Source organism: Salmo salar, chromosome ssa13, assembly GCF_905237065.1.
Source record: "Salmo salar chromosome ssa13, Ssal_v3.1, whole genome shotgun sequence".
Taxonomy (NCBI): domain Eukaryota; kingdom Metazoa; phylum Chordata; class Actinopteri; order Salmoniformes; family Salmonidae; genus Salmo; species Salmo salar.
The window spans coordinates 2,545,870-2,570,278 of NC_059454.1; the positions used below are offsets into that span (position 1 = coordinate 2,545,870).

General features: G+C 47.6%; 1 protein-coding gene across 1 annotated transcript in view; it reads left to right on the top strand.

Annotated features, from left to right (window-relative positions):
* The window catches only part of LOC106566326 (ubiquitin-like modifier activating enzyme 1), a 74,799-nt gene extending 50,822 nt beyond the window's left edge, over positions 1–23,977 (top strand). Inside the window, 16 exon segments of the mRNA XM_045692799.1 lie at positions 8,811–8,987; positions 11,452–11,562; positions 11,759–11,976; positions 12,495–12,676; positions 13,459–13,655; positions 13,965–14,029; positions 16,258–16,453; positions 17,374–17,391; positions 17,393–17,449; positions 17,687–17,876; positions 19,199–19,287; positions 19,819–19,911; positions 20,288–20,479; positions 22,369–22,470; positions 22,560–22,660; positions 23,801–23,977. Of these exon segments, the coding sequence (XP_045548755.1) occupies positions 8,811–8,987; positions 11,452–11,562; positions 11,759–11,976; positions 12,495–12,676; positions 13,459–13,655; positions 13,965–14,029; positions 16,258–16,453; positions 17,374–17,391; positions 17,393–17,449; positions 17,687–17,876; positions 19,199–19,287; positions 19,819–19,911; positions 20,288–20,479; positions 22,369–22,470; positions 22,560–22,660; positions 23,801–23,936 (2,124 nt within the window). The 3' untranslated portion in view covers positions 23,937–23,977.
* Positions 23,978–24,409: the final 432 nt, after the last annotated feature.

The window sequence follows — 24,409 nt, forward strand, 5'->3', positions numbered from 1 at the left end:
TTACGTGTGTGTGTGTGTGTGTGTGTGTGTGTGTGTGTGTGTGTGTGTGTGTGTGTGTGTGTGTGTGTGTGTGTGTGTGTGTGTGTGTGTGTGTGTGTGTGTGTGTGTGTGTGTTATGGAGCAGGAACAAGGCCACTGCTATGTCTTCGGTGCCAGAATGTTCCCGGTCTTCTGCTTCTATCCTCTATCTCTTTACATGAAATGTGGAGGTTAAACCCAGTGTGTCAGCAGTAATACTGCTTCCACTTGTTCGTTATAGGACTAAATACCAAATAGTCACTGGCCTGCAGCACAAAAGGAAATTCAACACGAGCACCACATTCATACTTGACTATTTTATTAACAAATGAGTGAAATGCTCGCGCTGTGGAGCACTTGGCACCCACCGCCGTGGCTGCTGGAGGGGACGTCTCGCCCACCGCCGTGGGCGTCTCGCCCACCGCCGTGGCTGCTGGAGTGGACGTCTCGCCCACCGCCGTGGCTGCTGGAGTGGACGTCTCGCCCACCGCCGTGGCTGCTGGAGTGGACGTCTCGCACACCGCCGTGGCTGCTGGAGTGGACGTCTCGCCCACCGCCGTGGCTAAATCTACCCGCAGGTGTTCATTTTAGGCCCTGCATCTCTAGATGAGTGACTGCCCAACACACCACCTGGTGTTATGTTGGGCACCTACTGACCCCAAGAAATATGTTATGAAATTTAGATTTTTCTAAAATAAAGATTTAAGGAAGTACGTTAACCTGTTGAGGACAGACGTTCCGCCTGCGGAACCCCTAGCCAACAGCCAATGGCATCGCACGGCGCGAAATACAAAACCAACTAAAATACCACAATTCAATTTTCTCAAACAATCAGCTATTTTACACCATTTTAAAGATAAGACTCTCGTTAATCTAACCACATTTTCTGATTTCAAAAAGGCTTTACAGCGAAAGCAAAACATTAGATTATGTTAGGAGAGTACATAGACACAAATAATCACACAGCCATTTTCCAAGCAAGCATATATGTCACATAAACCCAAACCACAGCTAAATGCAGCACTAACCTTTGATCCTCATCAGATGACACTCCTAGGACATTGTTATACAATACATGCATGTTTTGTTCAATCAAGTTCATATTTATATAAAAAAACAGCTTTTTACATTAGCATGTGATGTTCAGAACTAGCATACCCACCGAAAACTTCCGGCGAATTTACTAAATTACTCACGATAAACGTTGACAAAATACATAACAATTATTTTAAGAATTATAGATACAGAACTCCTTTATGCAATCGCTATGTCCGATTTTAAAATAGCTTTTCGGCGAAAGCACATTTTGCAAAATTCTGAGTACATGGCTCGGCCATCACGGCTAGCTATTTTGACATCCGCCAACTTCGGGGTCACCTAAACTCAGAATTACTATTAGAAAAATTGGAGTACCTTTGCTGTTCTTCGTCAGAATGCACTCCCAGGACTTCTACTTAAACAACAAATGTTGTTTTGGTTCCAAATAATCCATAGATATATCCAAATACCTCCATTTTGTTTGTGCGTTCAGGTCACTATCCGAAGGGTAAGTCGCGAGCGCATTTCGTGACAAAAAATGTCAAAATATTCCATTACCGTACTTAGAAGCATGTCAAACGCTGTTTAAAATCAATTTTTATGCTATTTTTCGCGTAAAATAGCGATAATATTCCAACCGGGCAACGTTGTATTCATTCAAAGACTGAAAGAAAAACATGGCGAGTTCTCGTGACTGCGCATCTCCAGTCTCACTGTCCCCAGGCTGACCACTTACAAACTCTGCTCCTATACTTTGCCCAGAGACAGCAGACACCTCCTTCCACTTTCTGGCGGCTTTAGTGAGCCAATGGAAGCCTTAGAAAGTGTCACGTTACAGCACAGATGCTGTAATTTTGATAGAGATGTAACAGAAGGACAACAAATTGTCAGACAGGGCACTTCCTGCATGGAATCTTCTCAGGTTTTGGCCTGCCATATGAGTTCTGTTATACTCACAGACACCATTCAAACAATTTTAGAAACTTGAGTGTTTTCTACCAAATCTACTAATTATATGCATATTCTAGTTTCTGGACAGGAGTAGTAACCAGATTAAATCGGGTACGTTTTTTTATCCGGCCGTGAAAATACTGCCCCCTATCCCAAAGAAGTTAAGGCACCACATTACCAAACAGCTCGCTCAATCAAGTATGATGGTCTTGTGAGTATAAAAGCAAAGCTTGTTTTCATATAATAATTTTTTAAAGATTGAAAAGGTAGTGGAATGGGATTAGTGTGGTGTGAAGAATCCAATACTTTCACTTATATGTGGTACAAATCACATTATTGTGAAATCACCTCTAACTTTATGAATCAGGCTGTTTGAAAAGGTTTGAATCCTAAGCAACCTGCCTAGACATAGTCTGAAGTACAATACCAACATAGGTACTGTAGTAGGTCAAATCTGTGTGCTGGAAAACCTTGGAGCATGGGTGGATTAGGCGTTGTGGTTCTCCTGTGAATTTCCTGTTTTTTTTGTTTCAGACCAATGCCTACTTCTTACTTAAAATGTTGTTTTTGTTTTTAATATTCAGGTTTTGTTACACCAGAAGGTGATTATACAAAATTATACAACATTTCTACATGCAAAACGTGTCTTTCGATAATGTAATTGATTTATTACAGAGCTAGCACACCTGATTTCTTTTTTTTGTGCTTTTACCTTGTGTCGGAGGAAACACTGTCCAGCTGGCGACCGAGTTCAGCTTGCAGGCACCCGGCCCGCCACAAGGAGTCGCTAAAGCGCAATGGGACAAGGACATCCCGGCTGGCCAAACCCCTCCCAACCCGGGTGACGCTGGGCCAATTGTGTGCTGCCTCATGGGACTCCCGGTCACGGCTGGCTCTGACACAGTCTGGGATCGAACCGGTCTGTAGTGACGCCTCAAGCACTGCAATGCAGTGCCTTAGACCGCTGCACCACTCGGGAGGCCCCTGAAAACACGTATTTTCAACGTCGGGAAAATATGCATTTTCAATGTGAAAATCCCCATAAAAATCTGTCAGTTTAAGCTAGATGCTTTTTGCATTGGATGTGTCTCAATCCTCCAGCATCCTCCAGTGTCAACTCTCACCTTTCCACAGAGTGGTCATATTAAACTCTATGGGCAAGGCGGGACGAATTCGTCCCACCTACGTAACAGCCACCTGAATTCAGTGGCGCGATTTTTGAATCGTTTGAAATACTATTACTTCAATTTCTCAAACATATGACTATTTTACAGCTATTTAAAGACAAGACTCTCCTTAATCTAACCACACTGTCCGATTTCAAAAAGGCTTTACAACGAAAGCAAAACATTAGATTATGTCAGGAGAGTGCCCAGCCAGAAATAATCAGACACCCATTTTTCAAGCTAGCATATAATGTCACAAAAACCCAAACCACAGCTAAATGCAGCACTAACCTTTTATGATCTTCATCAGATGACACACCTAGGACATTATGTTATACAATACATGCATGTCTGTTCAATCAAGTTCATATTTATATCAAAAAACTGCTTTTTACATTAGCATGTGACGTTCAGAAAAAGCATACCCCCCGCAAACTTCCGGGGAATTTACTAACAGTTTGCTAAATTACTCACGATAAACGTTCACAAAAAGCATAACAATTATTTTAAGAATTATAGATACATTACTCCTCTATGCACTCGATATGTCCGATTTTAAAATAGCTTTTCGGATGAAGCATATTTTGCAATAATCTAAGTACATAGCCCAGCCATCACGGCTAGCTATTTAGACACCCGGCAAGATTAGCCTTCACCAAAATCCTATTTCCTATAAGAAAAATGTTCTTACCTTTCCTGTTCTTCGTCAGAATGCACTCCCAGGACTTCTACTTCAATAACAAATGTAGGTTTGGTCCCAAATAATCCATCGTTATATCCAAATATCCTCTGTTTTGTTCGTGCGTTCTAGACACTATACGAATGGTAAATAACGGTCGTGCACATGGCGTGACAAAAAATGTCTAAATATTCCATTACCGTACTTCGAAGCATGTCAAACGCTGTTTAAAACCAATTTTTATGCCATTTATCTCGTAGAAAAGCGATAATATTCCGACCGGGAATCTGCAATAAGCTAAACAGCCGAATGAAATTTCTCCACGGGGGCGAATCGTGCATGCGCCTCATTCAATGGTCCTCTGATCGGCCACTTGGATAAGGCGATAATCTGTTTCAGCCAGAGGCTGCCTCGTCATCGTTCAGGTTTTTCCCGGGTTCTGAGAGCCTATTGGAGCCCTGGGAATTGTCACGTTACAGCTAAGATCCTTACTCTTCAATAAACAGATGCAAGACGCACGACTCCTTGTCAGACAGGCCACTTCCTGCATGAAACCTTGTCAGGTTTTTGCCTGCCATAGGAGTTCTGTTATACTCACAGACACCATTCAAACAGTTTTAGAAACTTTAGGGTGTTTTCTATCCAAACTTGAACAATAATATGCATATTCTAGCTTCTGAGTTGGTGTAGGAGGCAGTTAAAAATGGGCACATATTTTTTCCAAAATTCTCAATACTGCCCCCTAGCCCAAACAGGTTAATATGTAGCCCAAACTGTTAGAAGTTGGCAAATCGCCAACTTACAATGAGTCCTAAGATGCTTATGGGGGAGGTAGAGCAAAACGGAGTGCACCGAGTCTCATCTTTACATAAAGTTTGTAGGCCAAACCATTCAGACGCTACATATTATTTTGTAATAATAAATACTTTTTTTTATACTTCAAGGAGTCTTAAAATTCTAAATGAAATAGTACGGAGAATTTTTTTTTTAAATGAAATGTATGCATTCAATTCGCTCTGGATAAGAGCGTCTGCTAAATGACTAAAATGTAAATGTAAAGTGGACAGATTTCCGGTATGTCTCATGGTCTGACAAACACCGCTCTAGCTCTGTCACCTTTCGGCGTGCGACATGCGGTGGATTGAGATGCAACCAGTACAAGCTTTGTCATTACTCCGATGCAAAACCACAACCTGTTAGTGCTAGGGGGCAGTATTGACACGGCTGGATAAAAAACATACCGATTTAATCTGGTTACCACTCCTACCCAGTAACTAGAATATGCATATACTTATTACATATGGATAGAAAACACCCTAAAGTTTCTAAAACTGTTTGAATGGTGTCTGTGAGTATAACAGAACTCAAATGGCAGGTCAAAACCTGAGAGATTCCTTTACAGGAAGTGGCCTGTCTGACCATTTCTTGAACTTCTTTTCCATCTCTATCTTTTACTAAGGATCTCTGCTCTAACGTGACACTTCCTACGTCGTCCATAGGCGCTCAGAGCCCGGGAAAAACCTGAATGTCGTCATCCCAGCCCCAGGCTGAAACACATTATCGCCTTTCTCAAGTGGCCGATCAAGGGACTCTGGGCTTAGGCGCGTGACCTGACCGCCCCCGTCTTTGTGATTTTTTTTTTCCTCTGTTTGCCGAAAAGGAGATTCCCGGTCGGAATATTATCGCTTTTCTACGAGAAAAATGGCATAAAAATTGATTTTAAACAGCGGTTGACATGCTTCGAAGTACGGTAATGGAATATTTAGAATTTTTTTGTCACGAATTGCGCCATGCGCGCGACCCTTTACCATTTCGGATAGTGTCTGGAACGCACGAACAAAACGCCGCTATTCGGATATAACGATGGATTATTTTGGACCAAACCAACATTTGTTATTGAAGTAGCAGTCCTGGGAGTGCATTCTGACGAAGACAACAAAAGGTAATCAAACTTTTATAATAGTAAATATGATTATGGTGAGTGCTAAACTTGCCGGGTGTCTAAATAGCTAGCCCGTGATGCCTGGGCTATGTACTTAGAATATTGCAAAATGTGCTTTCACCAAAAAGCTATTTTAAAATCGGACATATCGAGTGCATAGAGGAGGTCTGTATCTATAATTCTTAAAATAATTGTTATGCTTTTTGTGAACGTTTATCGTGAGTAATTTAGTAAAATTTTACCGAATTCGCCGGAAGTTTGCTAGTTCTGAACGTCACATGCTAATGTAAAAAGCTGTTTTTTGATATAAATATGAACTTGATTGCACAAAACATGCATGTATTGTATAACATAATGTCCTAGGGTTGTCATCTGATGAAGATCATCAAAGGTTAGTGCTGCATTTAGCTGTCTTCTGGGTTTTTGTGACATTATATGCTAGCTTGAAAAATGGGTGTCTGATTATTTCTGGCTGGGTACTCTGCTGACATAATCTAATGTTTTGCTTTCGTTGTAAAGCCTTTTTGAAATCGGACAGTGTGGTTAGATTAACGAGAGTCTTGTCTTTAAATAGCTGTAAAATAGTCATATGTTTGAGAAATTGAAGTAATAGGATTTTTAAGGTTTTGAAAATCGCGCCACAGGCTTCAAGTGGCTGTTACGTAGGTGGGACGAATTCGTCCCGCCTAGCCCAGAGAGGTTAACCTCTATGGGCTACTCAACAGCCAGTTGAATCCTGTGGCGCGTTATTCAAATACCTTAGAAAAAAGAAAAGAAAGCATTCGGTCGACGCGGGCACGCGCCTAAGCCCATAGTACTCTGAGTGGCCACTTGCCAAAAGCGATAAAGTGTTTCAGCCAGAGCCTGCCTCGATATCGTTCAGCTTTTTCCCGGGCTCTGAGACCCTATGGAAGCCGTAGGAAGTGTCACGTTATTGCACAGATCCTGAGTCTTCAATAAAAAGAGCCAAGATGAAACACTACTTCTCAGACAGGCCACTTCCTGCTTGAAATCTTCTCAGGTTGTGGCCTGCCATATGAGTTCTGTTATACTCAGACACCATTCAAACAGTTTTAGAAACTTTAGGGTGTTTTCTATCCAAAGCCAATAATTATATGCATATTCTAGTTACTGGGCAGGAGTAGTAACCAGATTAAATCGGGTACGTTTTTTTATCCGGCTGTGTCAATACTGCCCCCTAGCCCTAACAGGTTAAACTGAGATTTTTTTTCATTATGCTAATTTGATTTCCGTGGGGGTGCGGACATTGAGCTCAGGGTTAAATCCCCTTGAATCAGTGTAGATGAAGGTGAAAAGACGGGTTAAAGAAGGATTTTTAAGCCTCGAGACAATTAGTGGCTTGCGAAAGTATTCAACCCCCTTGGCATTATTTCTATTTTGTTGCCTTACAACCTGGAATTAAAAATGATTTTTGGGGGGGTTTGTATCATTTGATTTACACAATATGCCTACCACTTTGAAGATGCACATTTTCTATTGTGAAAGAAATAAGACAAACAGAAAACTTGAGCGTACATAACTATTCACCCCCCGCAAAGTCAATACTTTGTAGAGCCAACTTTTGCAGCAATTACAGCTGCAAGTTTCTTGGGGTATGTCTCTATGAGCTTGGCACATCTAGCCATTGGGGTGATGTCCGGTTTGCGCCAGACATAGCGTTTTCCTTGATGGCCAAAAAACTCAATTTTTTTCTCATCTGACCAGAGTACGTTCTTCTGTATGTTTGGGCAGTCTCCCACATGCTTTTTGGCGAACACCAAACATGGTAGCTTATTATTTTTCTTTAAGCAACAGCTTTTTTCTGGCCACTCTTCCGTGAAGCCCCGCTCTGTGGAGTGTATGGCTTAAAGTGGTCTAATGGACAGATACTCCAATCTCAGCTGTGGAGCTTTGCAGCTCCTTCAGGGTTATCTTTGGTCTCTGTATTGCTTCTCTGATTAATGCCCTCCTTGCCTGGTCTGTGAGTTTTGTGGGGCGGCCCTCTCTTGGCAGGTTTGTTGTGGTGGCATATTCTTTCTATTTATTAATAATGGATTTAATGGTGCTCCGTGGGATGTTCAAAGTTTCTGATATTTTTTTATAACCCAACCCTGATCTGTACTTCTCCACATCTTTGTCCCTGACCTGTTTGGTTCTTTATCTCTTTATATATATATCTCTTTATATATATATATGTGTGTGTATATGAGTGTACACAGGTGGACTTTATTTAACTAATTGTGTGTCTTCTGAAGGTAATTGGTTGCACCAGATCTTATTTAGGGGCTTCATAGCAAAGGGGGTGAACACATGAACACACCAATTTTCCATTTTAAATTTTTCTATACGTTTTTGCAGCAAGTAATTTTTTTCACTTCAACAATTTTGACTATTTTTTTGTATGTCCATTACATGAAATCCCCCCCAAAATCCATTTAAATTACAGGTTGTAATTTATTGTAATGCAACAAAATAGGAAAAACGCCAAAAGGGATGAATACTTTTGCAAGTCACTGTAAGACATGGATTGGGTATGTGTGCCATTCAGAGGGTGAATGTGTAAGACAAAAGATTTGTGTCTTTGAACAGGGTATGTTAGTAGTTGCCAGGCGAACCAGTTTGTGTCAAGAACTGCAACGCTGCTGGGTTTTTCACACTCAAGTTTCCCAAGTGTATCAAGAATGGTCCACCACCCAAATGACATCCAGCCGTCTTGACACAACGGAGACACCTGAAACCCCACCTCTTTAAGGAATACCTGGGATAGGATAAAGTAATCCTTCTACCCCCCCCTTCAAAAAAATATATAGATGTACTATTGTAAAGTGGTTGTTCCACTGGATATCATAAGGTGAATGCACCAACTTGTAAGTCGCTCTGGATAAGAGCGTCTGCTAAATGACGTAAATGTAAACTGTTGGAAGCATTGTAGTCAACATGGGCCAGCATCCCTGTGGAACGCTTTCGACACCTTGTAGTCATGCCTATCAATGTAATGCTTTGCTGTGTGTTCCAGGCTGATGGAGAGGAGTTGGTGTCCCTGGCTAAAGAGGTGAACTCCAGCCAGACGGGGTCAGCCAAGGTGGACGAGCTGGATGACACGCTCATTAAGAAACTAGCCTTCGTCTCCGCCGGCGACCTGGCGCCAATCAACGCTTTCATTGGTGGACTGGCCGCACAGGAAGTTATGAAGGTAAGGAGCCGCTCACTTCCTGTCTTCTCAAAACTGTCTTTCTGCTCTATATGATTATTGTGTGTGTGTGTGTGTGGACCAGGGTTTCTGTTAGGGAAATGTGGTTGGTGTGCCCAGACATGTGTCCGGACTCGTATGCATTGGGTGCGTAACCTGATGAGGGCGTCCACCCATGGTGCTCAGAATGACAGAAAACACATTTAGGGGGGCGCTAGTGAGCAAGCCATGGAGTAGGTCATGTTTATCTGAGCTCCTACTGAAAAAATGTCAACTTTAAAAAAAAATTATAATAATAATGGTGGAAAGAAATGCACCGTCGATGTTTCTCACCATTATTACACCATTATATATATATTTTTTTTTAATGGATTCTCCCAATTACGATCTTGTCTCATCGCTGCAACTGCCCAACGGGCTCGGGAGAGGCAAAGGTCGAGTCATGCGTCCTCTGAAACATGAACCGCCAAACCGCGCTTCTTAACACCGGCCTGCTTAACCCTGGAAGCCAGCTGCACCAATGCGTTGGAGGAAACACCGTTCAACTGACGGCCGAGGTCAGCCTGCAGACGGCCGAGGTCAGCCTGCAGACGGCCGAGGTCAGCCTGCAGACGGCCGAGGTCAGCCTGCAGACGGCCGCGGTCAGCCTGCAGACGGCCGACACAAGGAGTTGCTAGAGCGATGAGCCAAATACCCCCAGGGGTAGTACCCAACTCGCTAATGACCATCAGGTCCTAATGGCCTGGTACTCTGGGCTCCGTTGTCCCTCCATCAGGTCCTAATGGCATGGTACTCAGGGCTCCGTTGTCCCTCCATCGGGTCCTAATGGCCTGGTACTCAGGGCTCTGTTGTCCCTCCATCGGGTCCTAATGGCCTGGTACTCAGGGCTCTGTTGTCCCTCCATCGGGTCCTAATGGCCTGGTACTCAGGGCTCTGTTGTCCCTCCATCGGGTCCTAATGGCCTGGTACTCAGGGCTCTGTTGTCCCTCCATCGGGTCCTAATGGCCTGGTACTCAGGGCTCTGTTGTCCCTCCATCGGGTCCTAATGGCCTGGTACTCAGGGCTCTGTTGTCCCTCCATCGGGTCCTAATGGCCTGGTACTCAGGGCTCTGTTGTCCCTCCATCGGGTCCTAATGGCCTGGTACTCAGGGCTCTGTTGTCCCTCCATCGGGTCCTAATGGCCTGGTACTCAGGGCTCTGTTGTCCCTCCATCGGGTCCTAATGGCCTGGTACTCAGGGCTCTGTTGTCCCTCCATCGGGTCCTAATGGCCTGGTACTCAGGGCTCTGTTGTCCCTCCATCGGGTCCTAATGGCCTGGTACTCAGGGCTCTGTTGTCCCTCCATCGGGTCCTAATGGCCTGGTACTCAGGGCTCTTTTGTCCCTCCATCGGGTCCTAATGGACTGGTACTCAGGGCTCTGTTGTCTCTGCCGGTAGTGTACGTGTCTCCCGGCAGACTCAAACTAATATTGAAAAACAACCTAACATGTGAACAAGAAAATTAGCCAAGAAACCCCAGCTCAAAGTCGCACTGTACAAGCCTTTCAGGTTAATTCAACCAACTTCTACATTTTGAGCATTGAATTCAAAAAACTATAAATAAATAAAAATGATACCAAATGCTGTGACCCACGTGGTGGTGAAATAGACATTCTTGCCCTCCAGCGCCAAAATCTATCCCCATTTGGCGGGTGCTAATTTCCCACCCTGGTCATGCCCATGATGCAGTGTCTGTACAGTATTATAACTGTCTCTGTCCTAGGCGTGTACAGTATTATAACTGTCTCTGTCCTAGGCGTGTACAGTATTATAACTGTCTCTGTCCTAGGCGTGTACAGTATTATAACTGTCTCTGTCCTAGGCGTGTACAGTATTATAACTCTCTGTCCTAGGTGTGTACAGTATTATAACTGTCTCTGTCCTAGGCGTGTACAGTATTATAACTGTGGGTCTGTCCTAGGCGTGTACAGTATTATAACTGTGGGTCTGTCTTAGGCGTGTGCAGTATTATAACTGTCTCTGTCCTAGGCGTGTGCAGTATTATAACTGTCTCTGTCCTAGGCGTGTGCAGTATTATAACTGTCTCTGTCCTAGGCGTGTGCAGTATTATAACTGTCTCTGTCCTAGGCGTGTGCAGTATTATAACTGTGGGTCTGTCCTAGGCGTGTACAGTATTATAACTGTGGGTCTGTCCTAGGCGTGTACAGTATTATAACTGTGGGTCTGTCCTAGGCGTGTGCAGTATTAGAACTGTCTCTGTCCTAGGCGTGTGCAGTATTATAACTGTCTCTGTCCTAGGCGTGTGCAGTGTTATAACTCTCTGTCCTAGGCGTGTACAGTATTATAACTGTGGGTCTGTCCTAGGCGTGTACAGTATTATAACTGTGGGTCTGTCCTAGGCGTGGTACAGTATTATAACTGTGGGTCTGTCCTAGGCGTGTACAGTATTATAACTGTGTGTCTCCTAGGCATGTACAGGGAAGTTCATGCCCATGAAGCAGTGGCTGTATTTTGACGCTCTGGAGTGTCTGCCTGAGGAAGAGGGAGGCGTCATGCTCACTGAGGAGGACTGTGCCCCTGTGAGTACATTTCACACACCCCGACATCTACCACACACACACACACACACACACACACACACACACACCTAACTCAAACCCTCACAGACCAAACAAATACAGGCACAAAACACATCATGCCTATGTAGAACTATAAAACCTCACTTTCTACCTGTGGTGGGGAAAACGATTAAATTACATCTCTCCCTCTCTCCAGAGGAACAGTCGTTATGACGGCCAGATCGCTGTGTTTGGCTTCAAGCTGCAGGAGGAGTTGGCTAAACAACGCTACTTCCTGGTTGGTGCTGGCGCTATTGGCTGTGAGCTGCTCAAGAACTTTGCCATGATTGGATTGGCTGGCGGAGAGGGTGAGGTCATCGTGACAGACATGGACACCATTGAGAAATCCAACCTCAACAGACAGTTCCTCTTCAGGTGAGACTCGGAGGAGGAGGGACAAACTTAACCCATGGAGGGTTTCAATCGTGCAACACAAACACCACTTTAGCCTTTAACCTGTGTCTGAAATGGCACCCACTTTCCTACGTACTGCATTACGGTTGATCAGTGCACATAGGATCTGTTCAGATGTAGTACACTACATGGAATATAATTTTTATTTTTTATTTAACTAGGCAAGTCAGTTAAGAACAAATTCTTATTTTCAATGACGGCCTAGGAACAAGCGGGTTAACTGCCTTGTTCAGGGGGCAGAACGACAGATTTTGTACCTTGTCAGCTCGGGGGATTCGATCTAGCAACCTTTCGGTTATTAGTCCAACGCTCTAAGCTGTTGCCCCCAAAGGTCTACGTCCCATTTGGGACATAGACCTTCGTGTTTTATTTGAGCTGTTATTGCTTCTTGTTTGCTTGTATTTCATTGTTCTTCTGTGAAGTTTTGTAGGTTTCAAAGGAGCTTTATTAAATAAAGTACTGTTTTGGTTTGTATTCAGGCCGTGGGACGTGACGAAGATGAAGAGCGAGACGGCAGCGGCGGCGGTGAAGCAGATGAACCCATCCATCCGGATCACGGGACACCAGAACCGTGTCGGGCCTGAAACCGAGCGCGTCTACGATGACGACTTCTTCGAGAGCCTTCATGGAGTCGCCAACGCTCTGGACAACGTTGACGCACGTAAGATGCACTTTAAACGTTACTGCGCCTTGTGTGTAATCGTTATCAACCGTTATCGACCGTTATCATTATCGATGACTACAGGCGGTATAGTCACTGCAGTTATCAACGGCTGCAGGCGGTATAGCCACTGCAGTTATCAACGGCTACTGGTTACCGTTTATACCCGCAGAATTTTTGTCTTAGTTTCAACAGACTGCATCCTGCTTGAACACATAAACAGAAGGTGATTTGTTGTTTAGGGCTGAGGAAGAGGTGTCAGGCCAGTTCAATTAGATTGATTAGGGCTGAGGAAGAGGTGTCCAGGGGACTGGGCCAGTTCAATTAGATTGATTAGGGCTGAGGAAGAGGTGTCCAGGGGACTGGCCCAGTTCAATTGGATTGTTTTAGGGCTGAGGAAGAGGTGTCCAGGGGACTGGCCCAGTTCAATTGGATTGTTTTAGGGCTGAGGAAGAGGTGTCAGGCCAGTTCAATTAGATTGACTAGGGCTGAGGAAGAGGTGTTCAGGGGACTGGCCCAGTTCAATTAGATTGGTTTAGGGCTGAGGTGTTCAGGGGACTGGCCCAGTTCAATTAGATTGGTTTAGGGCTGAGGAAGAGGGGTCCAGGGGACTGGCCCAGTTCAATTAGATTGATTAGGGCTGAGGAAGAGGTGTCCAGGGGACTGGCCCAGTTCAATTAGATTGATAAGGGCTGAGGAATATTGGGAACAATTATGCTTTGTGAATGTCCCTCTCCTGTAGGTATGTATATGGTCATATTCCTTGTCTCCCTCTCCTGTAGGTATGTATATGGACCGGCGGTGTGTCTACTACAGGAAGCCCCTGTTAGAGTCCGGTACTCTGGGTACCAAGGGAAACGTTCAGGTGGTCATCCCCTTCCTGACAGAGTCATACAGCTCCTCCCAGGATCCCCCGGAGAAGTCCATCCCCATCTGCACACTGAAGAACTTCCCCAACGCCATCGAACACACACTGCAGGTAACACACACTGCAGGTAACACACACTGCAGGTAACACACACTGCAGGTAACACACACTGCAGGTAACACACACTGCAGGTAACACACACACACACACACACACACACACACTCTGCAGGTAACACACACACACTCTGCAGGTAACACACACACACTCTGCAGGTAACACACACACACTCTGCAGGTAACACACACACACTCTGCAGGTAACACACACACACTCTGCAGGTAACACACACACCTGTGTGACTGCCGTCGTCTACATGCAGTGTGTGATGTGTTGGTAACTCTGGTGTCTCCTCTCCAGTGGGCCCGTGATGAGTTCGAGGGTCTGTTTAAACAGCCATCAGAGAATGCCATGCAGTACCTCACGTAAGTCTATAGCCCTGAGTTTAACGGCTTTCTCTGTCTGAAGGCTCCTGGCTGGTGCTCTTACAATAGTATTCATCCCCCTTGGCGTTTTTCCTATTGTGTTGCATTACAACCTGAAATTTAAATAGATTTTTATTTGGATTTCATGTAATGAACAAACACAAAATAGTACAAATTGGTAAATTGGTAAAGTGAAATGGGGAAAAAAATACTTGTGTCATCAAATTATATGTATATAATTTTTTTTTTTTAATACAACATCACTAAACAAGCAGCACTATGAAGACCAAGGAGTTCTCCAAACAGGTCAGGGACAAAGTTGTGGAGAAGTACAGATCAGGTTTGGGTTATAAAATATCAGAAACTTTGAACATCCTACAGAGCACCATTAAATCCATTATTAAAAAATGGAAAGAATATGGCATCACAACAAACCTACAAAGAGAGGGCCGCCCATCAAAACTCACGGACCAGGCAAGGAGGGAATTAATCAGAGGCAACAAAGAGACCAAAGATAACCCTGAAGGAGCTGCAAAGCTCCACAGCGGAGATTGGAGTACACTCCACAGAACTGGGCTTTACGGAAGAGTGGCCAGGAAAAAAAGCCATTGCTTAAAGAAAGAAAAAGCAAACATGTTTGGTGCTCGCCAAAAGGCATGTGGGAGATACGGTGGAAAATTCCAAGATTATGTTATAATGCTTTTATTGCATCAAATGGCTGTTTTACGCAACAAAATGTAAGGGATCGTTAGAACGCTCATCCGTGTGTGTTCTACTGAGGATGGGCCTCTGGGAGATTTAACGCTGACAGGTGATTTATGATGTCTTTCGGGTGATAAAACCTAAAGAGACCGCATTCCAGAGCATGAGTTAATGTTTGTGTTCTATATGGTACCAGGGAGAGATGACCCCAGGGCCAGACCCTGGTCGACCCTACAATGAAAGGTGACTGTTGATGCAGCAGATATACTGTCTTCTGTGAATTATTATAAGTATCTTTCATACAAATCTTGTAACCCATTCTATACATCTGTTCGTCATGTAGGTTGAAAGGTGTGTATCTTGGCTATAAAATAATTTTGTAAATATGTCTCGGGGCTCTCAACGAATCATCTGATCGTGATTCGTCGACCAGCCATCATTATCGTAGAGCACTGAATCGATTCACTTTATATGTGTACATTGTATTGACCTGCTCCCTTATTAATAAGTGAATAAAGATTTAGTTTAAGTATAACTCTTACTTGTGTGATAAGTTTCTCTCGTTTTGATAGTAAAGAAATTAACCACCACAGAGACTCTTCAAACATATGAAACAAGGTACTCTGGTCAGATGAGACAAAAATTAAGCTTTTTGGCAGTCAAGGAAAACACTGTCTGGCACAAACCCAACATCTCTCATCACCCCGAGAACACAATCCCCACAGTGAAGCATGGTGGTGGCAGCATGTTTTTCATCTGCAGGGACTGGGAAACTGGTCAGAATTGAAGGAATGATGGATGGCACTAAATACAGGGAAATTATTGAGGGAAAACTTCTTTGTCTTCCAGAGATTTGAGACTGGGATGGAGGTTCACTTTCCAGCAGGACAATGACCCTAAGCACACTGCTAAAGCAACACTTGAGTGGTTTAAGGGGAAACATTTAAATGTCTTGGAATGTCCTAATCAAAGCCCAGACCTCAATCCAATTGAGAATCTGTGGTATGACTTAAAGATTGCTGTACACCAGCGGAACCCATCCAACTTGAAGGAGCTGGAGCAGTTTTGCCTTGAAAAATGGGCAAAAATCCCAGTGGCAAGATGTGCCAAACTTATAGAGACATACCCCAAGAGACTTGCAGCTGTAATTGCTGCAAAAGGTGGCTCTACAAAGTATTGACTTTGGGGGGGTGAATAGTTATGCATGCTCAAGTTTTCTTTTTTTTTTTGTCTTATTTCTTGTTTGTTTCACAATAAAAAATATTTTGCAACTTCAAAGTGGTAGGCATGTTGTGTAAATGAAATGATACAAACCCCCCCAAAAATCTATTTTAATTCCAGGTTGTAAGGCAACAAAATAGATAGAAATTCCAAGGGGGTGAATACTTTTGCAAGCCACTGGTGCTGTTCTATGTTGAAGGCTCCTAGCTGGTGCTGTTCTATGTTGAAGGCTCCTAGCTGGTGCTGTTCTATGTTGAAGGCTCCTAGCTGGTGCTCTTAGTTATATTAATGTTTTTATGATCCAGAGATGCTAAGTTCCTGGAGAGGACCCTGAAGCTGCCTGGAGCCCAGCCGCTAGAAGTGTTGGAGGCCGTCTATAAGAGTTTGGTGATCGACTGTCCTCGCAGCTGGGCCGACTGTGTCACCTGGGCTCGTCACCACTGGCAGTGCCAGTACAGCAACAACATCCATCAGCTACTGCACAACTTTCCCCCAGAACAGGTGCATAGAACAAACTGTTACACACAAACACACACACACCGTGTATACAGAACATTAGGAACACCCGCTCTTTCCATGAGACTGACCAAGTGAAAGCTATAATCGCTTATTGATATCAATTGTTAAATCCACTTCAATCAGTGTAGATGAAGGGGAGAAGACAGGTTAAAGAAGGATTGTTAAGCCTTGAGACAACTGAGACATGGATTTGTGCATGTGTGTCATTCAGAGGGTGAATGGGCAAGACAAAAGACTAAAGTGCCTTTGAACGGGGTATGGTAGTAGGTGCTAGGAGCACCAGTTTGTGTTAAACCCAGCAGCATTGCAGTTCTTTTCACACTCAACAGTTTCCCGTGTGTATCAAGAATGGTCCACCACCCAAAGGACATCCAACACAACTTGACACGACTATGGGAAGCACAGCGACGAATTTATGCTGTTCTGAGATCAAAAACTCAATGTTAGAAAGGTGTTCTTAATGTTTTGTGCTCTCATTGTTCATACACAAACTGGTGGTACAGTCATACAGTTATTAACATGTTACACTAGTATCAATACTCCCCCTCTTTCTCTTTCTTTCTCTCTCCCCCTCTTTCTCTTTCTTTCTCTCTCCCCCTCTTTCTCTTTCTTTCTCTCTCCCCCTCTTTCTCTTTCTTTCTCTCTCCCCCTCTCTCCCCCTCTTTCTCTCTCCCCCTCTTTCTCTCTCCCCCTCTTTCTCTCTCCCCCTCTTTCTCTCTCCCCCTCTTTCTCTCTCCCCCTCTTTCTCTCTCCCCCTCTTTCTCTCTCCCCCTCTTTCTCTCTCCCCCTCTTTCTCTCTCCCCCTCTTTCTCTCTCCCCCTCTTTCTCTCTCCCCCTCTTTCTCTTTCTTTCTCTCTCCCCTCTTTCTCTCCCCCTCTTTCTTTCTCTCTCTCCTTTCTCAGCTGACCAGCTCTGGCGCCCCCCTTCTGGTCCGGTCCAAAGAGATGTCCTCACCCTCTGGAGTTCAGCACCAGCAACGTGAGTCCTTCCCCCCTCCCTATCTATTACCTTACCCCTCTACCCTAGCACCTTCTCCCCCCTGTCCTCCCAATCTATTACCTTACCCCTCTACCCTAGCACCTTCTCCCCCCTGTCCTCCCAATCTATTACCTTACCCCTCTACCCTAGCCCCCCTGTCCTCCCTATCTATTACCTTACCCCTCTACCCTAGCCCCTTCTCCCCCCCATACGTCCTCTAACAGTCTCTCTCTCTAGGACCTCCACATGGACTATGTGATGGCAGGAGCCAACTTGTTTGCCCAGTCGTACGGCATGCAGGGCTCCACCGACCGTGTCGGCGTGGCTCAGATCCTGGACAGCCTATCGGTGCCCACCTTCGTCCCCAGGTCAGGGGTCAAGATCCACGTCTCCGACCAGGAGATGCAGAGCGCCAACGCCAACGTCGGTGAGGAGGAGGAGCTTATAGGCCATCTGTATATAGGCCGTCTGTATATAGGCCATCTGTACGTCTATACGTCTACTGATGTTTATAGTCAACACTTCTCGTTGCATTTACAGTGATCATTCCCTGTAGTGACGTCGGAAGCCAATGAGTATAAACCATCGCAGCAGAGTCTGCAGGGGCGTGTAGAACTAAGCCAGCCATCGCAGCTGAGTCTGCAGGAGCGTGTAGAACTAAGCCAGCCATCGCAGCAGAGTCTGCAGGAGCGTGTAGAACTAAGCCAGCCATCGCAGCATAGTCTGCAGGAGCGTGTAGAACTAAGCCAGCCATCGCAGCAGTCTGCAGGAGCGTGTAGAACTAAGCCAGCCGTCGCAGCAGAGTCTGCAGGAGCGTGTAGAACTAAGCCAGCCGTCGCAGCAGAGTCTGCAGGAGCGTGTAGAACTAAGCCAGCCATCGCAGCAGAGTCTGCAGGAGCGTGAAGAACTAAGCCAGCCATCGCAGCATAGTCTGCAGGAGCGTGTAGAACTAAGCCAGCCGTCGCAGCTGAGTCTGCAGGAGGGTGTAGAACTAAGCCAGCCGTCGCAGCTGAGTCTGCAGGAGCGTGTAGAACTAAGCCAGCCGTCGCAGCAGTCTGTAGGAGCGTGTAGAACTAAGCCAGCCGTCGCAGCAGAGTCTGCAGGAGCGTGAAGAACTAAGCCAGCCATCGCAGCAGAGTATGCAGGAGCGTGTAGAACAAAGCCAGCCATCGCAGCAGAGTCTGCAGGAGCGTGTAGAACTAAGCCAGCCATCGCAGCAGAGTCTGCAGGAGCGTGTAGAACTAAGCCAGCCATCGCAGCAGAGTCTGCAGGAGCGTGGAGAACTAAGCCAGCCATCGCAGCAGAGTCTGCAGGAGCGTGGAGAACTAAGCCAGCCATCGCAGCAGAGTCTGCAGGAGTGTGTAGAACTAAGCCAGCCATCGCTGCAGTCTTCAGGAGCGTGTAGAACTAAGAAAGCCTCTAGATATGTGACATCTGTTATTTATGCTTTTGCCACAGAATGAAAGCCTTCCAAAGACTGGATGGAAGAAGCCATGTTTGTTCAGGACTTGTGTAGTGTTCTATTAAATGACTACTGAGAGGGAAGAATCCCGGTTATGATTAGAGTATGTTTATTGTGTTTCATCAGAAAAACCTATCAAGACAGGTCCCACCTCTCGCCAGCGGCCACGTGAGAGGATTTTACAACATGCCCCTGTCTCATTGGCCTGTTTCCCTGTCTGTCAACCAATGGACACTGTCGGACTAACCTTCGGATGTCTGTGTGTGTGTGTGTGTGTGTGTGTGTAGATGACAACAGGCTGGAGGAACTGAAGACTCTGCTCCCTGGACCGGAAGCTTCTTCTCACTTTAAACTCACTGCCATCGACTTTGAAAAGGTGGAGAACTCTCCCTTTACTCTCATCTCTCTCTACTCTACCCCCCTCTCTCTCTACTCTACCCCCCTCTCTCTCTACTCTACCCCCCTCTCTCTCTACTCTACCCCCCTCTCTCTACTCTATCCCCCCTCTCTCTTTTTACTCTATCCCCCTCTCTCTCTACTCTATCCCCCCTCTCTCTCTACTCTATCCCCCCTCTCTCTCTACTCTACCCCCTCTCTCTCTACTCTACCCCCTCTCTCTCTACTCTACCCCCTCTCTCTCTACTCTACCCCCTCTCTCTTTTTACTCTACCCCCCTCTCTCTCTACCCCCTCTCTCTCTCTCTCTCTCTACTCTACCCCCTCTCTCTTTTTACTCTACCCCCTACTCTCACTCTGTGTTCCAGGATGATACTCTGTGTTCTAGGATGATGACTGTGTATTCTCTGTGTTCCAGGATGATGACTGTGTATTCTCTGTGTTCCAGGATGATGACTCTGTGTATTCTCTGTGTTCCAGGATGATGACTCTCTGTATTCTCTGTGTTCCAGGATGATGACTCTAACTTCCACATGGACTTCATTGTGGCTGCTTCCAACCTGAGAGCAGAAAACTACAACATTCCCCCTGCAGACAGACACAAGGTGTGTACGTACACACACTCCATCTTACTCACACCGCTCACACACGGGCTCTCTCTGGCTCGTTCGCTGTCTCGCTCTCTCTGGCTCGTTCGCTGTCTCGCTCTCTGTGACTCTGGCTCGCTCTCTCTGGCTCGTTCGCTGTCTCGCTCTCTGTGACTCTGGCTCGTTCGCTGTCTCGCTCTCTGTGACTCTGGCTCGTTCGCTGTCTCGCTCTCTGTGACTGGCTCGCTCTCTGTGACTGGCTCGCTCTCTGTGACTGGCTCGCTCTCTGTGACTGGCTCGCTCTCTGTGACTGGCTCGCTCTCTGTGACTCTGGCTCGCTCGCTGTGACTCTGGCTCGCTCGCTGTGACTCTGGCTGTCTCTCTCTCTCCCCAGAGTAAGCTGATAGCTGGGAAGATCATTCCTGCGATAGCGACCACCACAGCAGCGGTCGTAGGTCTGGTCTGTCTGGAGCTCATCAAGATCGTTCAGGGACACAAGAAAGTCGAGTCGTTTAAGAACGGCTTCATGAACCTGGCGCTCCCGTTCTTCGGCTTCTCAGAACCCATCGCTGCTCCCAGCCACAAGGTAGGATTGGAGTTGGCAGGGAGGGGGTCTGTGTTTATGCGTGTGACTGTCTAGGACAGGGCTCCCCTGTTATTTTGTCTTTTTTTAATGTATTTATTTGGCCCCTAAAAATGATTTAATTTCCACTTATAAATATAGACATATGTGATGGTATCCTGACGTAATCAACCTTTGTGGTCAATTGCAGGGTACAAATGATTTAGAACTACACTGAACAGAAATATAAACGCAACATGTAAAGTGATGGTCCCAGCATGATCATTACACAGGTGCACCTTGTGCTGGGGACAATTTTAAAGGCCGCTCTAAAAAATGTGCCGTTTTGTCACACAACACAATGCCACAGATGTCTCAAGTTTTGAGGGAGAGAGCAAATGGCACGCTGACTGCAGGAATGTCCACCAGATCTGTTTCCAGATAATTAAATCTACATTTCTCTCCCAGTACGTCCAACTGGCCTCACAACCACAAACCACGCCAGCCCAGGACCACCTCACCCGGCTTCTTCACCTGCGGGATCGGGTGGTGTGGAGGGGAGGGGAGGGGGTACTGAGGACTATTTCTCTCTGTAGTAAAGCCCTGGGGATAAACTCATTCTGATTGGCTAGGCCTGGCTCCCCAGTGGGTGGGCCTATGCCCTGTCATGTGAAATCCATAGATTAGGGCCTTATGAATTTATTTCAATTGACCTGGTTTCCTTATATGAACTGTAACTCAGGTAAAACCTTAATTTTTGTTCAGTGTGTTCTGGCCCCTGACTATGCACTCACAGAGAAAAGGCCCCGTGGCTGAATGTAATTAGGGACCCCTGGTCTAGGATCAGAACACAGAGCTGTATCAAGGGGCCATTTCATAACTAGATGTCAGGTATTTGTGTTAGGCAGGGCTGTTCATTTAGTGTTTGTCTGTACCTCTAACAGATTCCTGCTGCCTCCCCCTCTCTCTCCCCATCCGTCTTTCTCTCCTGCTGCCTCCCCCTCTCTCCCCATCCGTCTTTCTCTCCTGCTGCCTCCCCCTCTCTCCCCATCCGTCTTTTTCTCCTGCCTCCCCCTCTCTCCCCATCCGTCTCTTTCTCTCTGCCTCCCTCCCTCTCTCCCCATCCGTCTCTTTCTCTCCTGCTGCCTCCCTCTCTCTCTCCATCCGTCTCTTTCTCTCCTGCTGCCTCCCTCCCTCCCTCTCTCTCTCTCCATCTGTCTCTTTCTCTCCTGCTGCCTCCCTCCCTCTCTCTCCCCATCCGTCTCTTTCTCTCCTGCTGCCTCCCCCTCTCTCTCCCCATCCGTCTCTTTCTCTCCTGCTGCCTCCCCCTCTCTCTCCCCATCTGTCTCTTTCTCTCCTGCTGCCTCCCCCTCTCTCCCCATCCGTCTTTTTCTCCTGCCTCCCCCTCTCTCCCCATCCGTCTCTTTCTCTCTGCCTCCCTCCCTCTCTCCCCATCCGTCTCTTTCTCTCCTGCTGCCTCCCTCTCTCTCTCCATCCGTCTCTTTCTCTCCTGCTGCCTCCCTCTCTCTCTCCATCCGTCTCTTTCTCTCCTGCTGCCTCCCTCCCTCTCTCTCCCCATCCGTCTCTTTCTCTCCTGCTCCTCCCTCCCTCTCTCCCCATCCGTCTCTTTCTCTCCTGCTGCCTCCCTCCCTCTCTCCCCATCCGTCTCTTTCTCTCCTGCTGCCTCCCTCCCTCTCTCCCCATCCGTCTCTTTCTCTCCTGCTGCCTCCCCCTCTCTCTCCCCATCCGTCTCTTTCTCTCCTGCTGCCTCCCCCTCTCTCTCCCCATCCGTCTCTTTCTCTCCTGCTGCCTCCCACACTTTTCTCTTCCCATCCGTCTCTCTCTCCTGCTTCCTCCCCCTCTCTCCCCATCTGTCTCTTTCTCTCCTGCTGCCTCCATCTCTGCCTCCACAGTACTATGAGACTGACTGGTCTCTGTGGGATCGTTTTGAGGTGAAGGGTCTGCAGGCCAGTGGAGAGGAGATGACCCTCAGACAGTTCCTGGACTATTTCAAGGTACGCCTGCCCTTCATGCTGAGTTTCTGTGCTAAGCTTGCGTTCATTGTTTTGTTTTAACGTTTTGTCTTTCCTTCCTCCCCCTGTAGAATGAGCATCAGTTGGAGATCACCATGCTGTCTCAGGGCGTCTCCATGCTCTACTCCTTCTTCATGCCTGCAGCCAAACTCAAGGAGAGGCTGGTGCTACCGTGAGTCATTCCTAAGGCTGTGCTGTCGGGCCATCTAGAACTGACCTTGCGCCGTCTAGAGCTGACCTTGCGCCGTCTAGAGCTGACCTTGCTCCGTCTAGAGCTGACCCCGCGCCGTCTAGAGCTGACCCCGCGCCGTCTAGAGCTGACCCCGCGCCGTCTAGGGCTGACCCCGCGCCGTCTAGGGCTGACCCCGCGCCGTCTAGGGCTGACCCCGCGCCGTCTAGGGCTGACCCCGCGCCGTCTAGGGCTGACCCCGCGCCGTCTAGGGCTGACCCCGCGCCGTCTAGGGCTGACCCCGCGCCGTCTAGGGCTGACCCCGCGCCGTCTAGGGCTGACCCCGCGCCGTCTAGGGCTGACCCCGCGCCGTCTAGGGCTGGCCGTCGCGCCGTCTAGGGCTGGCCGTCGCGCCGTCTAGGGCTGGCCGTCGCGCCGTCTAGGGCTGGCCGTCGCGCCGTCTAGGGCTGGCCGTCGCGCCGTCTAGGGCTGGCCGTCGCGCCCGTCTAGGGCTGGCCGTCGCGCCGTCTAGGGCTGACCCCGCGCCGTCTAGGTCTGGCCCCGCGCCGTCTAGGGCTGGCCCCGCGCCGTCTAGGGCTGGCCCCGCGCCGTCGAGGGGCTGACCCCGCGCCGCCGAGGACTGGCCCCGCGCCGCCGAGGACTGGCCCCGCGCCGCCGAGGACTGGCCCCGCGCCGCCGAGGTCTGGCCCCGCGTCGAGGACTGCCGTCGAGGACTGGCCCCGCGCCGTCGAGGACTGGCCCCGCGCCGTCGAGGACTGCCGTCTAGGACTGGCCCCGCGCCGTCGAGGACTGGCCCCGCGCCGTCTAGGACTGCCGTCTAGGACTGGCCCCGCGCCGTCTAGGACTGCCGTCTAGGACTGACCCCGCGCCGTCTAGGACTGCCGTCAAGGACTGACCCCGCGCCGTCTAGGACTGCCGTCAAGGACTGACCCCGCGCCGTCTAGGACTGCCGTCTAGGACTGGCCCTGCCTAGGACTGCCGTCTCGGACTGGCGCCGCGCTGTCGCGTCGTCTAGGACTGCCGTCTAGGACTGGCGTCGCGCCGTCTAGGACTGGCGTCGCGCCGTCTAGGACTGACCCCACTCTCCCCTCCACTAATCTCCTCATCTCTCCTCCCCCCCAGGATGACAGAGATTGTGACCAAGGTTTCTAAGAAGAAGCTGGGGAAGCATGTTAAAGCCCTGGTGTTTGAGCTGTGCTGCAACGACCTGAATGACGAAGATGTGGAGGTTCCCTACGTCAGATACACCATCCGCTGAACACACACACACACACACACACACACACACACACACACACACACACTGGGGGGGCTGAATCACTGAGGGGGGAGAGTAAGGAGGGAGGATGGCTTTGGATCAATCACTTGTAGAGGAAAGGTTATTGGATCCCTGGTTCAAAATGGATCCCTGGTTCAAAATGGCTCCCTGTTCCCTATATAGCGTACCCTGTTCCCTATATAGCGTACCCTGTTCCCTATATAGCGTACCCTGTTCCCTATATAGCGTACCCTGTTCCCTATATAGCGTACCCTGTTCCCTATATAGCGTACCCTGTTCCCTATAGGGAATAGGGTGCCAAACAACGAGCTGAAATCAGATTTTGGGACATGGTTGTGGGGAGATTATAAACGGGTTGGTCCCTGTACCCAACAACTCTCCTACCCTCTCCCCTCAGTAACTCTCCTATCCTCTCCCCTCAGTAACTCTCCTACCCTCTCCCCTCAGTAACT